Raw genomic sequence first — 15049 nt, 5'->3', positions numbered from 1 at the left:
GGTCATTGTTTTGACGACTGGAAATGGAAACTACTGCTCAAATTTCCTAATGATTTAAAGCGAACTTTTACTGTTGTGGATGAGAAGCTGCTATTATCATAAAAAGTCCTATGAACAATAAGCCATGTGTTCAGAAGAAGGCAGGGAGTTAGTATGAATATTCTAACTGTTTAGGTTAGTGATGTTTAGATGGGGAATGCTGACCCTCTGACAATCCTCCTTAGTGTTATCTCTTTTCATAGTAGCACCTTAAGTTAATCTGATTGTCACTGTCTTTCTTCTCTATTGAGCCTAACCTTGGATGACAGTTTTGTAAAAACATCATTAATTTTGACACATTCTAAACATAAGATGCTTCTCTCACTCTTAACCATAGAAAAATTTTTTTTCTAATTTTAGTGTTTTGTATGCTTTGTGACAGCCTTCAAGAGAATGGCTAGATTAAAAAGCTTCAGAATCATTGGTCTGGTTTGTTTACTTTTTATAAAAAACTTTTGAACTAAGCTAGTATTATATCAATGACTGTCAGATTTTAATTCTATTGACACCATTCACTATATCTAACATACAAATAGGTAATTAATAAGTATTTATTATCGATGAGTATAGAGAGTGTGATTTTTCCCAGGCTCTGAACACTCCAGGATGGAACAGGACTGTTTAATTTTCTACTTTGCTGAGCTGAAAGGGAATTCTAAGGAATCTATACCTTCACAGATTCCATCTCCTACTCACCCTCATTTTCTCTTTCATTTACCAATGGAGAAAGTACCTTTCTATCCCAAGCTAGAGTACTATTTCCTTTGCTGTAAGGAGTTTAATTTAAAATGGTGGGTATATTCAAGTGGAGGTTTATGAAGAACGACTCCCCTAGTTCTGGAAAGTACTTTCGCATGCCTTCCATAGTAAAGCTATTTCTGAAAAGCTACAATTATCCCATCCCATATGATTCTCTGCCCTCAATCCTTTCAAGCCTGGTAGAAAAATGATTTTGTTAGAGAGTGGGAGATTTTGAAAGGCATAGGATAACAGGAACATATAAAGAGTTTTATGGATTTTACAGAACCGATCTGTACCACTAGCTTCAGAATAAACTGGAAAATTCCTAAATGAAAGGTGTTTTTAATAATTACCTGTGAAAAGGAAGAAGATCAAGACCATTATCATAGTGTAACCAAAGTACAAAATTGTACTGGCCGTTCCTATAATTTGCAGCTTTGAAAAGAAATAGTGTATAGCATATATTAAGAAATATACTGCAGTGAAGCCACTGGTAAGGAATGAACGCCACTGCCAATGATAATCCTAGGAGGGGAAAAAAAAAGCCATCAATGATAAGAAAAAAATTCTTAACTAACAGAATTCCATTAAACAGAATGAAGTTAGATAACTAAGTACAGATTGTCCATACACCCAATTTTAGCCCTCGGTTCCAACCTGCCAAACTCTTTCTTTAAAACAAATTTTACTAATTCCTTTTGTGTTTAGGTCACATTTCTGCATATAACCCATCCCTCCAGAATTGAACCCTTATTGTAACATAGAAAAACGATGAAGGAAAAAAACTCCAAAACAAAATAAAAAAAACTTCCCAAGGGCGGACAGAGTGACAGTATCTGACAACAGACAGAACTTCCTACCCCCAAGCCTACTGCTTCTCTGCTGAGAGGAAACAGTACTATTTCATTTGTTTGGGGGGGGGGGAAGACCAAACATTTTTCAAAAGTTGCTGAAAAAGATCAAAATCCTTTTTCCTTCTCTTGGTAACTCATAACCAGAAAAGAGTTTACAAGGCTGGCCAAATAAGGGGAAAAAATAAAAGGAATTGGCTAATAAGCCCATGAATAAATCTGAGATAGTTACATTCAAGCTTGAGTCCCTACCTCAAGATTTCAATATAAATATAAAAAAGTTACTTATATGGTTCCATATTATTCATTTATACCTTTTTAATTTTAGATTTTGAGAAAAATTAAGTTACTTAGGCATGGTTAGGACTGTTTTCAGTTCTCAATGACAGAATTAAGCTAATTTAGGTTTAAAAAACAATTTATTGATCTGACCTTTTATTTACTTTTTGTCAGCCATGTAGCTTGTAGCCCCATTGGAACACTTTTAAAAGGGGTAAAATCAAAAGCCAAGTTGACCACAATAAATCTTACTCTGGCCCTAGAAGGGATTCAATCTTCTGCAAAGAGTGAGGAATAAGAGTAGATGACAGAACTTGGAGGTGCCATCTCTAACAGAAGTTATCCAAATACAATTGCCAAAACACATTACAAAGTCAAATATAATACTTTTAGAATAATCTATGCCATAACTCCATTCTTCACATTTATTGTTATCTAAATAAGATAATGATGGAAAAAGTCATTAGAAATAATCCAGTAAATCAGGTGTCAAATTCTCCCTCCCTCCCCTAAAAAACCTTCCAAATGTGCCTGAAACAGATTAGAATGTAACAGGGAAATATTTAATAAAATAAATAAAATTACAATGCAACAAAGATAATGTTAATTTATGGTTTTCTAAGTCACTATTCAGCCTACAGAGATCTGTTTCTATTTGAGTTTGATACTACTGTAAAAAAAATAATACAGAGTCTTTAAAAAGGAAATTTCTATGCACTTCTTGACCAGTCTGAAGTAAAATTATCTAAACATTTCTCTTAAGGTACTATATTGAAATTTTTGGTAAAATTTTCCTTTCATCAGATAAGACTGTCCTTTTCTTCAGTGCAAATGGAACAAAAACTATACCAAGGAAATGGTGTTCAAAAAATACAAACTTTGGAGGCAGCTAGGTGGCACAGTGGATAGAGCTCTAGTGTTGGAGTCAGGAGGACCTGAGTTCAAAACTGACTTCAGACACTTAATACTTACTAGCTGTGTGACCCTGGGCAAGTCACTTAAACCCTACTGCCTCACCAAACACAAACAAACAAAAAAATACAAACTTTGATCTTTAAATATGAATCTTTGAAAATTAGTTTTAAATACTATCGCACAACTCACCCAAAGCTCCCTAAGTAGAGTGGTATGCAAATTAACTGGGGGCAAGCAATAATTCTGATATTATTTTACTTAGTAACAGCAAATGTCATGATTCTATAGCCCAGGCCTTGCAGCCATCATCCAGGGAAGCAATTTCTGAGGAGGAGCCAGACACGTCCACCAACTGACAACCAACTGTCACATACCAGGCAGATTAGCCAGCCTAGCTAAGGCAGCAAGGCTCCCAAGGGAGAGACAGGAAGCAGCACTTGTCAGAAAAGTTCAACCACTACCATCACTTTGATCACCATATCTCCTCTCAGACTCTAATGGAGACAACCCAGGGCAGAAAACACAAGAGCCTTGGGAACAGCAATGTTTGCAGTCCACTGCCTTTAGCCACCATCTTGGGAAGCATCATCCCCTGTGTAGATACAGCCTGGCATCTACTCCTATAGGGGCTATGGCCACAGCTAATAAAGATCCAGAAATAAAAGTTCTTGCTATCAAAGTCCTTGGCCTTGTCAAACAATTCAGTATCAGAAACTGATATGATTTTTTTTTAAAGTAAAACGACTTTAAAGAAGAGGTATTACTATCTGCTTTGCAACTCTACCCTAAGGGCCATGGGGCTCTTCTTCTGACTTGTGGCTGAAACCTTCCCTATGTGTTGTGTCCCTTGTAGAAAAGGAGCTCCTTAAGAAAAGGAACTGCCTGATTTTCTTATTTGCATCCATAGTGCTTTGCACACAGTAAGTAAGTGCCAAAGTAGGGAACAAATCTGCTAACCTTTGCTATGAAGAAAAGTGCTCATTATGGGCAAGACTAGAATACTGATGATGGGCAAAAAACAACTGATGAAACACACTTTTTTCATTCAAAACTATACCAGAGCCACTGTCCTAAGTCCAGATGAGCCTAAAAGTTAAGACGATCTTTATTCAATTATAAAACAACCATTAAAAATGCTTTGGGGATTTTTTTTTAAAACTTCCAGTGGGGCTAGAAGGCTTGTTCCTATTGAAAGAACTGATTAAAAATATACTTATTGACTGAGAAACAAAATTGTTCCAGAATTTAAATGGAGAGAGGATACTTGCATATCACACCATATCACACTCCACTAACAATTCTGAAATTAACCCAAGAGATGGATATAAATAACCTTCAATGAACTGTGAACTTGATGATGATGATGACAGTAATAGCCAGCATAGAGCTTTAAGGTTGATATAACACTTCATACAATTATTATATTAGCCTCACAACTCTAAGGGTAAGGATGAGATAGATGCCATTATTATCTCCATTTAACAAATGAAGAAACTGAGACAGACTGAGGTTAAAATGACTTTCCCAGAGATAAACAGCTAGTAAGTGTTTGTGGTAGGATTTGAACTCAGGTCTTCTCAACAAGGATTAATGTTGGAAAATGGACTCATCAAAGGTATACTTAAAGTAAATGTAATAAAAGTGTGGTTTTGTCGGGGAAAGGTGAGAGGGAATGAGTGAATCTTATTCTAATAGGATTTGGCTTAAGGAGGGAATAACATACACATTCAATTGGGTATGGAAATCTGTCTTACCCTACAGGAAAATAGGGGGGGAAAGGAATAAGAAAGCAGAGGAATGATAGAGAGGAGGGCAGGTTGGGAAAGGGGGTAATCAGAAGCAAACACTTCTGAAGAGAGACAGGGTCAAAAGAGAGAACAGAATAAATGGGGGGTGGGGATAGGATTAAAGGAAATAGAGTCAGTTTTTCACAACATGTCTACTATGGAGTGTTTTGCATAATTGCACATATATAACCTATATTGAGTTGCTTGCCTTTTCAATGGGGGTGGGTGGGAAGGGAGGAAGGGAGAAAATTTGTAACCCAAAGTTTTAAAAACACATGTTTAAAAAAAATGTTTTCTCATGCAACTGGGAAATAAGAAATACAGGAAATGGGGTACAGAAGTCTATCCTGCCCTACAGGAAAATAGAAGGGGAAGGGGATAAGAGAAGGTGGGGGGAAGAGACAGAACAGAAGACAGACCAGGGGAAGGGGTATTCAGAATGCATGCCATCTTGGGGTGGGGGGAGGGGCAAGATGGGGTGAAAATTTGGAACTCAAAATCTTGTGGAAGTAAATGTTGAAAACTAAAAATAAATAAATTTATATTAAAAAAAAAGTGTGGTTTCATAAAGAAAAAAATTAATTTGTCAAAATCTTGCAAACTCAATGTCAAATCATGCAAATCAAGCAACAATAGCAGAAGGACATGCTGCCGAGCAAAAGTTTTTAAAAGATGAAAAAATGTGTAATGTTTATGTTATGTCAGTAACTTTAATTTGTCCCTGGTAATTTGTATAACACTATGATTTTTAAATTTCATAACAATTATTTTGTGTAATTCCAAAATAGTTTAAGGCTATTAGATCTGTCATGAAGATAATATCTCATTTTTAACTGACAGACACAACCTAAGAAACTCAAATAGAGCCACTTCACTATCATATTTTATCGCAAGTCTATTTATTACATTTTAAAAGTCCTCATTGTTAAGAGCTAATAAAACTTATTGAATTAGAGGGTTATATTTTAATTGTTGATTCTTCCTAAGGAAATTTTGACTTTAACTCTGGAACATATACAGGTCAAATCTTGCTAAGATGACCTTAACTGGCACATACGATGGAATTTTTATAGAATAAGAATTATGTATATTTTTTTTAAATGAGCACAGGTGAAGATTACTAATACATACCTCTGCACACAGATGGAAATAACAAAGTAGTATAGTTGCCTCAGAACATGTAATAACCAAAATGATAAACACCAGAAACAGGAAGCCAAACATGTAATACATCTGATGAGACCTAAAATGATAAATGTCTTTTTGAAATTAAAATCATTGACTTCATTAAAAATGTCATATTAATGAGCCATTTCTCAAAGTATATAAAAAGTCTCCCTTAACTCTAAAACCAATCTAACAAGTCAAAATAGTATCATGCTCCAATAATATTGAAAAGAACAAGGAAGGGGAAAACACTGCAATTTCATTTACACCTTAAACACCTACTCAATCTAGGAAACTAACTTTCTGTTTTTTCTACCTTTGCCATGATTTAAAGTTGATAGCAACATTGTAAAAGTATATATAAAAATGAGAAAAGTTTATACTTGGCACACACACCAAAATTTAATTTGACAAATCAAACATTCTTAAAAATTCATTATTCACCTAGAAAATCAGGTTTAGTCATCATGTCATACCATTTTTGATAGCAATTATACCAGTGCAATTGATCATACAATGATCATAATAAAGGAGATCAGTTACATATTCAAGGCATATCAGAACGTATAGAACAAGAAATCAATAGCATAGAACTTTTTTCTGCATGGAAGAAGGTCAAAGATTTCTGATTACTGGGTAATTGCTTACATTCATTAGATCCACAATAAAATTTTTAATATATCAATCATATAGAAAAGATAGGAAAGTTATTGTCACATGTAATATTTTTGGGAATAAGGCCTTTGTAGTTAGCTTACCAAATACTATTCAGAATAAAGAAAAGTTGTATAAAGATGCACCCAAAGGGCAAAATTCCTCCCATAATAATACCAGGTAATGGTTTTGTGTAAAATGATTGTTCAGGAATCTGACGAGGAATCTGATTGGTACGGACTGGATGTTCAATGGCCTTTAAGGAAAGAGGAAAAGAATAATTACATATCCATTTAAAATATTCTCTGTACTAGACTATTTGCCAGCTTTTTCCTCAGCTTCCATGCTGACACTAATGGTAAGAGAAGTCTACTTAAGTCATCAAACTGAAATTTATATTTAAAAGCAATGAACTAGAGACCACTAAGTGCTACATTCAGATTTGGCCTATTGAATTAAGTCACCACTGTTTCCAGCAGCTATACACTGACTAATGGCTTTAGACAAAGTAAGAAACACACAGAAGTAGACAATGTAGTACTGTGCAAATAGTAGTTAATAACAGGGTACCGCTAGAGTTTTCTTTTTAATCATATACTAATTGAAGAAAAAAACCAGCTGGTACCAAAAACTTTGTCAATTTTTTTTTTAAATTTGGAGGAGGAATACTGTCATCTTTACTAAAATCGCTCAATTTTATTAAGAACACAGTAAATACAATGAGGCTGTATGAAGCTTTATGACCACAGGCTACTGGTGATACTCTCAATTACTGCCCCTTTCATAACACACTACATGATACCATGAAACTAAATGAAATTAAAAAGTACCTAAACATATTCATTTATGACTAGAAGTTCATTTTTTCTCTAAAGGGTTTTATAAATACACCCTATAATTTCAGTCCAAGACAGTGATGCCAAATTAACATGGTTTAACAAATGTTTTGAATATTGGCACTTTTATTCCATTTGTTGTTGGATGAATAGGTTGAAGAAAATTTAACATAAATTTTTATGTATGTATATATACATACATAAACATTAACTTCACTCTTCCTCATCATACAAATGGATAAAATTTATGAGGATATAATTTTGCAATTTAGAGTGCTTGTTCAATACATGAATCGCTATCATTTGGAAATAAACTTATTAACGGAAATGCACCATTACAGCCATAAACTATTCCCTCTATGAAAATCCCGATCAATGTGTAAAGTGGTTAGTGGTAAAAAACACTCCATAACTCTCATGCACATACCAATATATGCCTTATATACTTATATTTAGTTGAGAGTGGGAGCAGAATAGTACTCACATTCCACTTTTCTCCAGAAAAAAAAAAAAACAACAAACCTCCCCACAGGTTTATAGACAAATACCCTAAGAATTAATTAATTATGAGAACCTGATAACACAAAAAAGATAATAAAAAATTTGCCTCTTTTAAGGTCTCTCAGATCTATCTTAAGTTCTGAATATAAATTTCCATTGTTTATTATACATAAGGGTCTATGAACTCACATTTTTCTTAAAACCAAAGTAGGCACCAATAAATGTCAGCGGCACTGATATGCAAAACCAAAGGGCCAAGATGGCAACTAAAGTCCCAAAGGGAATAGCTGCTGAAGATCCTTCTCCCCACAGAATCAGGTTCATAATAAAGAAATCAGCAAATACAATCCTGAAAAACACAACAGTCTTTTTGATTAAAAAACATGAGAAAAGCAAAAATATGATTAAACCACTATATGAGTCATAGGTTAAACAGTTGAACCATATCATTCATAACTTTTTATAGTTGTAAGAAAATATCAAATGAAGAGTTCAAACAAACTTTGTTTACTGAGAATCATCTGGGAACGAGCTGTTCTAAATAATTCTATGCATTTTATTGAACATTTTTATGGAAATATTTCTAGCATGCTATGTTTCCTAAACAATAACATGCTAACATGCTTTCCCTTTCCTAAACTATATACACATGTCTGTGTGTACATACACACACAATTTTTAGTTTTGTTGATGATAAAGGATCACTATCATGAACAACTATGCTACTGTGTATAGTAGATATATAAGATATGAAATCAGGAATCTGCTTTTGGTCATTTGCGTTTTCTCAAGAGTGGAGTGGGTATGCACCTTTGTTCTTCTTTTGGTGGCGTAAAGTAGTTGCCTGCCTACAATACGGACTACTCAATCAAAGATCTGAACTGTCTTGTCCCAGGTGGTTTTCTTGCCTTCCAGAAAATCATCTTCAAGGTAGTTGACCAGTGTTCTTTGACTTGTCAGCATTTTCCAAAACAGTACATGTTATTTCTGCTTTGCTTGAGTAATAAAGTAACTGTAGGCAATTCCTTGTCAGCTGGTATGTACTCTTCTTTGCAAGGTGTGAAGGAAGAGCCTCATCATTTCAAGGATTTGTGCAAGTATGTTTTGGAACAAGCCTACTATAGAGCCTTACTATTTATCATCACTACATATACCAGGCCACAATTTTCTACATGAGAACTTACACAATAAGTTAATAATGCTTGACTTTGAACAGAATTCCAGGTACAAGAAATCTCAAAAATATCTTCTTTATGATGCTATAGCTAACTCCTTTAGAGTCAACATTCTCATGGAATCTTTTCTCTAGTAGCATTTGATATTCTGAACAACCTGGTCCTAAAATCAGTGAACATGTGAGCAAGAACAGTGAGCAAGAAAAGGGTAAAAATATTCATGGAGACTTCCTAAGGATGGACTCCACAATTTTCTAAAAACGGTAACAGTAATTACAAACCTCACATTTACATAATGGCATAATAATTTCCAATGGACATGTAGATACAGTATTTCATAACTACCCTGTGTAGCAGGGTGACCAACTATAATTATTACCATTTTACAGATGAGGAAACTGAGGACTGTAAAATTTTAGTCACCTGCCAACACAGTTAGTAAGTGGTACAACTGGAACTAAAACACAAGTCTTCTGAATTCTAGCTCAATGTCCTTTTTATTATACCACACTGCCTACTTACCTCCTTCTAGCAAAAAGCTGGCTTTGCTATCTTCAAATAAGCATATATATATCAGAATCATTATATTCTGAAATTATATTTCTATGAATCTACTGAAAAACTATAGAAAAAGTCTTTGCTTCATAATACATTAGCTTAATTATATAAGCAACAGGTAATGTGAATGTTAAACCCTCTGGAAACACATTAGAGGGAATCAGGGAGTTCAGGCAGGGGATGGAGAGGCTCTGATCTGTGATTTTACTGAAGTGGGGAACTTCAGATGTGGATACCTCCTGAACTAATGTAGCTCCTCAACTCATCTATAACTCAGTCTCAGAGACTTGGTTAGGACAACGAATGGTTAATTGACTTGCTCACAGGCACAAAGCTTGCACAATTTCAGAGGCAGGGCTTGAGAATCCAGATCTGTCTGACTCCAAGGCCAACTCTACTACGCCAGGCTGACTTTTAAAAATAAATCTAAGAGTCACTTAAGGTTTAATCTGTCATAACACTGACACGTAAGAATAGATAATCTATCCTTAATTTGTTTAAATTTGGGGGCCTAAGTTTGAGTTCTGGCTTCTACCCTTACAAGCTATGTAACCAGAAACAAATGATTTAACATGAGCACCAGTTTCCTTTATCTATAAAATGGGGAGAATACTTATATTATCTACCTTGAAGGGCTGTTGGGAGTAAAGTGCTTTATAAACTTTAAAGCATTATGCAAACATGAGACAGTAATATTTTTATTCTTCATTATTAGTTGCCAAGGCCTAAGTTGGCAAGCAATGCCAAAATGGTCCAGTTTCTTCAGCATTATAAAACTGCTCGGAGGATAAAACTGTAACCAGGGTTATGTTTTCTACATTTTTCTTGCAGAGTCATTTTTTTAAACAAGACTTACAAAACTGTGCCAAGGGAAAATGCTAAAATACCACTTCAGAAAATACACATACTAATTCAACTTTGGAAGTGCTCATAAAATCTTTTGCTATTCAATTGCCAATGGGCCAGTGAAAAGAGTACCCTCTAATCTTTTCACTGAGAACCAGTAATACTATACAAAAAATAGTATAAATGTTCTAATTTAGGTAGGTGCTTAGTATAGTTCAGCCCAACAGTTAAAGATGACTCATAATTTTTAAAATTTGAACAATTATCTTTATGAACTTTGCTATCACATAAGGTAAATCAAGTAATAATAAAAAAATCTATAGTGTTTTACAGGGTTCATCCACTTCAAGTCGTGTATAAACACTCATTTTTCTCTTAAGGTAGCACAACTTTCTTATACTTCTGTGCTTTGTCTTTTACTAGACATGTAGAATCTATGTCTTAAGATGCTTTCTACAATGCAGTGACAACTCTATCCTGTAACTTGTCTGTACACTATAGTGTACACTCGATGTATGGCTTCTCCGTATTACAGTAAAGTGAATGACACCTCTCCCCCAACACCCAATTGCTCAAATTATATGAGTTGGCATGCTGCTCGTGTGACATACTGATATCTTTAAGGGCTGAGTGGCAGGAGGCTAGCTGTCTGTCTTGCCCTCTACATCCCATCGTACATACAGTCAGAGATATCCTATCTATGCCTTTGCCTTCCAGGGCTTATTGAAGTACCAGTCACTGTTTGCTCTCCCACATGCTGCAGAACTATTCAGTTCTTTGTCTCTGTTGCTGGCTCTTTTCTTTTAGATTGTCTGGTGCTAGCTATCCTGGTTAACTGCTTGTGATCTCTACCACTGCTGCCACCTCTCATATAACAGGTGCCTGACAAGTGACTGTGGCATTGATTCCCTCTTCTCTGCTTTTTTTTCTTTCTTGTCTCTTCTAAAATCTCCTGTGGTCAAAGACTGGCCCAGGTTTTTACAAATACTGCCAGCCAATCAACCTGCTCCTCTCCTTCTGTTGAGGGAAAAGTCAATCACAGCCTGTTAGGCACAATCTTTAGCTCTTTTTGGCTATTTTCATTGTTGCTGGGAGCTTGGGAGTTCTTGCTTTTTTGCCCAAGCCTTGTTTCCCCCTTACTTCTATTCTAGTTTCATGAAGATGCCAGAAATTGGCTTTTGGAGGTTTTACTAGTCTTTATTCCTTGATCTAATGGTACTGGATTAGTAGGAGTTAATACTCTTACTCAGAAGGTACAAATGCATGTTTATCTCAACTACCTTCAGGAAGGAAGTCCTTATTATAATTAAGCAAAAATTTTAGACATAGGGGACTACAGACCAATTGTAATATGAGCAGAGAAAGAGCAACAGTTATTTTTAAGAAAACAATTCTTCCACCTAAAGCTTACTGCTGAACTAAAAGTATTTAATTTTTTCATAGATAAAAAACAAATGCCATGAAGGCATCCAAAAAATAGTTCCTGAATAATCTTCCCTTTGGGACTTAGCAACCTATAATACAAAGTAATCATTAAAACTATTTGTTACTGGTTAAAAAAACCATAAGTTGATCCAGAAGCACATAAACATAGTAGTACAGAGTTTGATAAACCCCAAAGTCCCCAAAACTCACTAACAAAAACTACTAGGACAATTAGAAAATAGAAGGAATTATGTATAGATCAAAGCTCAAACCACAGAGGAGGCCTGTACAACATACCAACTGTGGGCCACTCGTGGTCTGCCAAAAGATTTCGGGAAGCCCATGAAAAATGTAGGGTTGCTACTGAACACTCTCTCCTGTCTGTCATGTGACCTATGGTAACCAATCATCGTCAGTCTGTCTCTAGTCTAACCTATCTACCGCCCAAAGAAGTTTAGCCTATTTTAATTGTGCCCTCCATCTACCGCCAAGTCGTGCAGGTTTACCATAGACTAAATTAAGCTTGAAATGGATATATGACTTAAATATAAAAGGTGACATAATGAACAATTAGAGAAGTAAAGAAATATCTTTTTAACTATGATTGGTGGAGGAGTTTATAACCAAAGAAGACAGCAGATTAAAAAAGATAAAATGGATAATTTTGATAATATAAAATTAAAGCTTCTGAAATAAATCACTGCGGTTAAAATTATAAGGGAAACAGTTAACTGAGGAAGAACATTTTACTGCTACTTTCTCTGATAAAGGTCTGACATCTAAGATATATAAAGAAATTATTCAAATATATGAGAAGAGTAACCATTTCCCAAGAGACATTTAAAGGATATGAATAGGCAATTTTCAAAGGAAGGCATCCAAGCTATCAAATGTATATAAAAATGTCACAAATAATAAGAGAAATAAGAATTTTAAAAAAACTTGGAGGGTTCCACTGCCTATTAGATTGGAAAAATTACCAAAACAGGAAATGAGAGAAGGCATATTAAGGCACTGCTAGAGGAGCTGTGAAATAGTTCAGACTTTTCTAGGGGAAAATTTGGAACTATACCCAAAAAAATCACTAAACTGTACACATACCTTTTAACCCAGTGATATTCTTAGGCCTATACCCCAACGAAAGAAGAAAAGGACCCATATTTACAAAAACATTAATAGTAGCAACATTTTTTGTTATAACAAAGAACTCAAAACAAAAAGGCGTATCAAATGGAGAATGGCTGAAGAAATTATGGCATATGAATGTTGTGGAATATTACTGTACTATAAAATGATAAAAGGAATGGTTTCATAAAAAGCTAGTATTTCTTGTTTGTATAAACTGATGCAGAGTGAAGTAAGCAGAATCCCTGCCCCTAAACAACTGTGAAGGACTTAAGAAATATGACCAATGAATACAATGACCAACTACAACTCCAAAGGACAGATCATAGTCTCAGGATGAAGAATTAGGACCTTATCTTTGAACATGGTCAATGTGGGGATTTGTTTTGCTTAATTCTGAGCATTTTTAACAAGGATTATTGCCCTGTGTTGCCACCCCAGGAAGCAGAGTTGGAAGAGTGCCTACAGTTTCAGCAATCCCCCTCCCCCCCATCAGATGGTCAATGATTTAAATGTTTTTGGGTCTTTTTTAAAGGCACAGGGGAGAAAAAAGGAAAAATTGAAGGAAATGATAAATAGGGCACCTTTCAAATTTATAAATGAATTTATTACATATTTAAAAGTAAATGCAAAATGTATGTAATAGTTTAAGAGTTTCTTACACAATTCTTTCTGTTCTTTGTACATGAAATGCCAATTTTATTTGGTGTTAAGTTCATCAAAAGAGGGAAAGTTTTTAAATAAAAAAATTTTTTATGATAATTCCTGCTCCACCCCTTTTTAACTTGTTTATTATAGACAACGATAGTTATAGAAAGAATTCACTTACCCAGGACAAAGAAATGATGTCAGTAACACATTTGTTTTCCATTTCTCACCACCAAATGCTATAGAAAGAAATAAAATGGTGGAACACATTCTTTAAAAAAAAAAACCAACATGCAAGTCTTCTGATATTATGTTTAATATTTAAACAAAGCAAGCCACTTAAAGAATGTCCTTAGTAAAAAACATTTTGCTTCACTACCAATGGAGCGTTCAAAGTGGGAACAGCCTGAAGGTTCTACACTGGGGCTCACTTGTACTTAGGCATTTTTATTTCAGTATCACACGAAGTCTAAGATCAAGAATGGAAGGGAGCTGACTGGTAAGAACGTATGAGCTGGGATAGCACTAAGCAAAACCCTGTTTTTGTTTAAAAAATAAAACCACACCAAGCTAGAACTAGTTCTGTTCCTCCTAAGAATTGGCCATATCCTCACAGCAGATTTTGTCAAGTTGCCCAAGAAACTATCATAAGTAAAATGAATTTGGAATGTGTGAAGCTGGAAAAGATCACAAAAATTGAAGAATGTCTATCTAACAGAACAAAATAACATGTGGAAAGTTCTGCTGCCTTCAATCCCTCTTTCCCAGAACATAAGTCTATGTGGTTCAACCTGTAGCTGAATAAGAATCATTTCCATAACATCTCATATAAATCTATTCCATTTTAACAGCCTTAATAATTACAAGTTTTACCTTACATTAAGCCTAAATCTGCCTTTAACTTCCACCCATTATTCCTCCTACTTCGGCTTTCTGGGGGCCCAGAACAACAAGTATAATTCCTCTTCAACATTATGGCTATCAGAATACTTTAAGGTAGTTATGATGTTCTCCATAAAAATTAATCAGGCACTTTAAAATTATAGATACTGTTTAAAGGACAGGGATTAGAGAAAGAGCTTGTTGTGACCATATCCTAGGAAATTGTTGTCTTCACTGTACAGAAAATTATGTTGTGATGAGACTGTACCTACAATATTTTAGTAATGCTAACTTTAGCTAAGATCAAAATTCTAAAAGATAAGCTGTCTTCCCTTATCTTGAAATAATCATTCTACTGACTTGAATAAAATTGTGGGATGGGCCTAACTGCAGGAAAAATAAAATATTTTAAGTAATTTACAATTACACTCAGTGGTTTAACCATAGATTTAAATTTCTTTATATAAATTAAAAGCATGTTAATCCTTGAAAGGTTTTAAAAGTCTAATGCCTAAATAATTTGTCAACAGGAATATGAAATGAAACATACTGCACTTATATTCTGACACTGAAACCCAAATGAAACATTTTAACTTGCTTAATTTTAACAAAGCCTACAC

The 15049-nt window shown here is 34.7% G+C and overlaps 1 protein-coding gene across 1 annotated transcript in view; it reads right to left on the bottom strand.

Annotated features, from left to right (window-relative positions):
- TM9SF2 (transmembrane 9 superfamily member 2) overlaps positions 1–15049 on the bottom strand; it is a 77566-nt gene that overhangs the window by 1130 nt on the left and 61387 nt on the right. The window contains exons 12-16 of the mRNA XM_020963966.2: positions 13729–13786; positions 7960–8119; positions 6538–6689; positions 5744–5855; positions 1134–1305 (exon numbers count right to left, since the gene is read on the bottom strand). Coding sequence (XP_020819625.1) covers positions 1134–1305; positions 5744–5855; positions 6538–6689; positions 7960–8119; positions 13729–13786 — 654 coding nt within the window. The remainder of the gene's footprint in view (positions 1–1133; positions 1306–5743; positions 5856–6537; positions 6690–7959; positions 8120–13728; positions 13787–15049) is intronic.

Source organism: Phascolarctos cinereus, unplaced genomic scaffold (assembly GCF_003287225.1).
Source record: "Phascolarctos cinereus isolate Bilbo 61053 unplaced genomic scaffold, phaCin_HiC Scaffold_7;HRSCAF=346, whole genome shotgun sequence".
Lineage (NCBI taxonomy): Eukaryota > Metazoa > Chordata > Mammalia > Diprotodontia > Phascolarctidae > Phascolarctos > Phascolarctos cinereus.
This window is presented reverse-complemented; position numbering and strand designations above follow the sequence as displayed.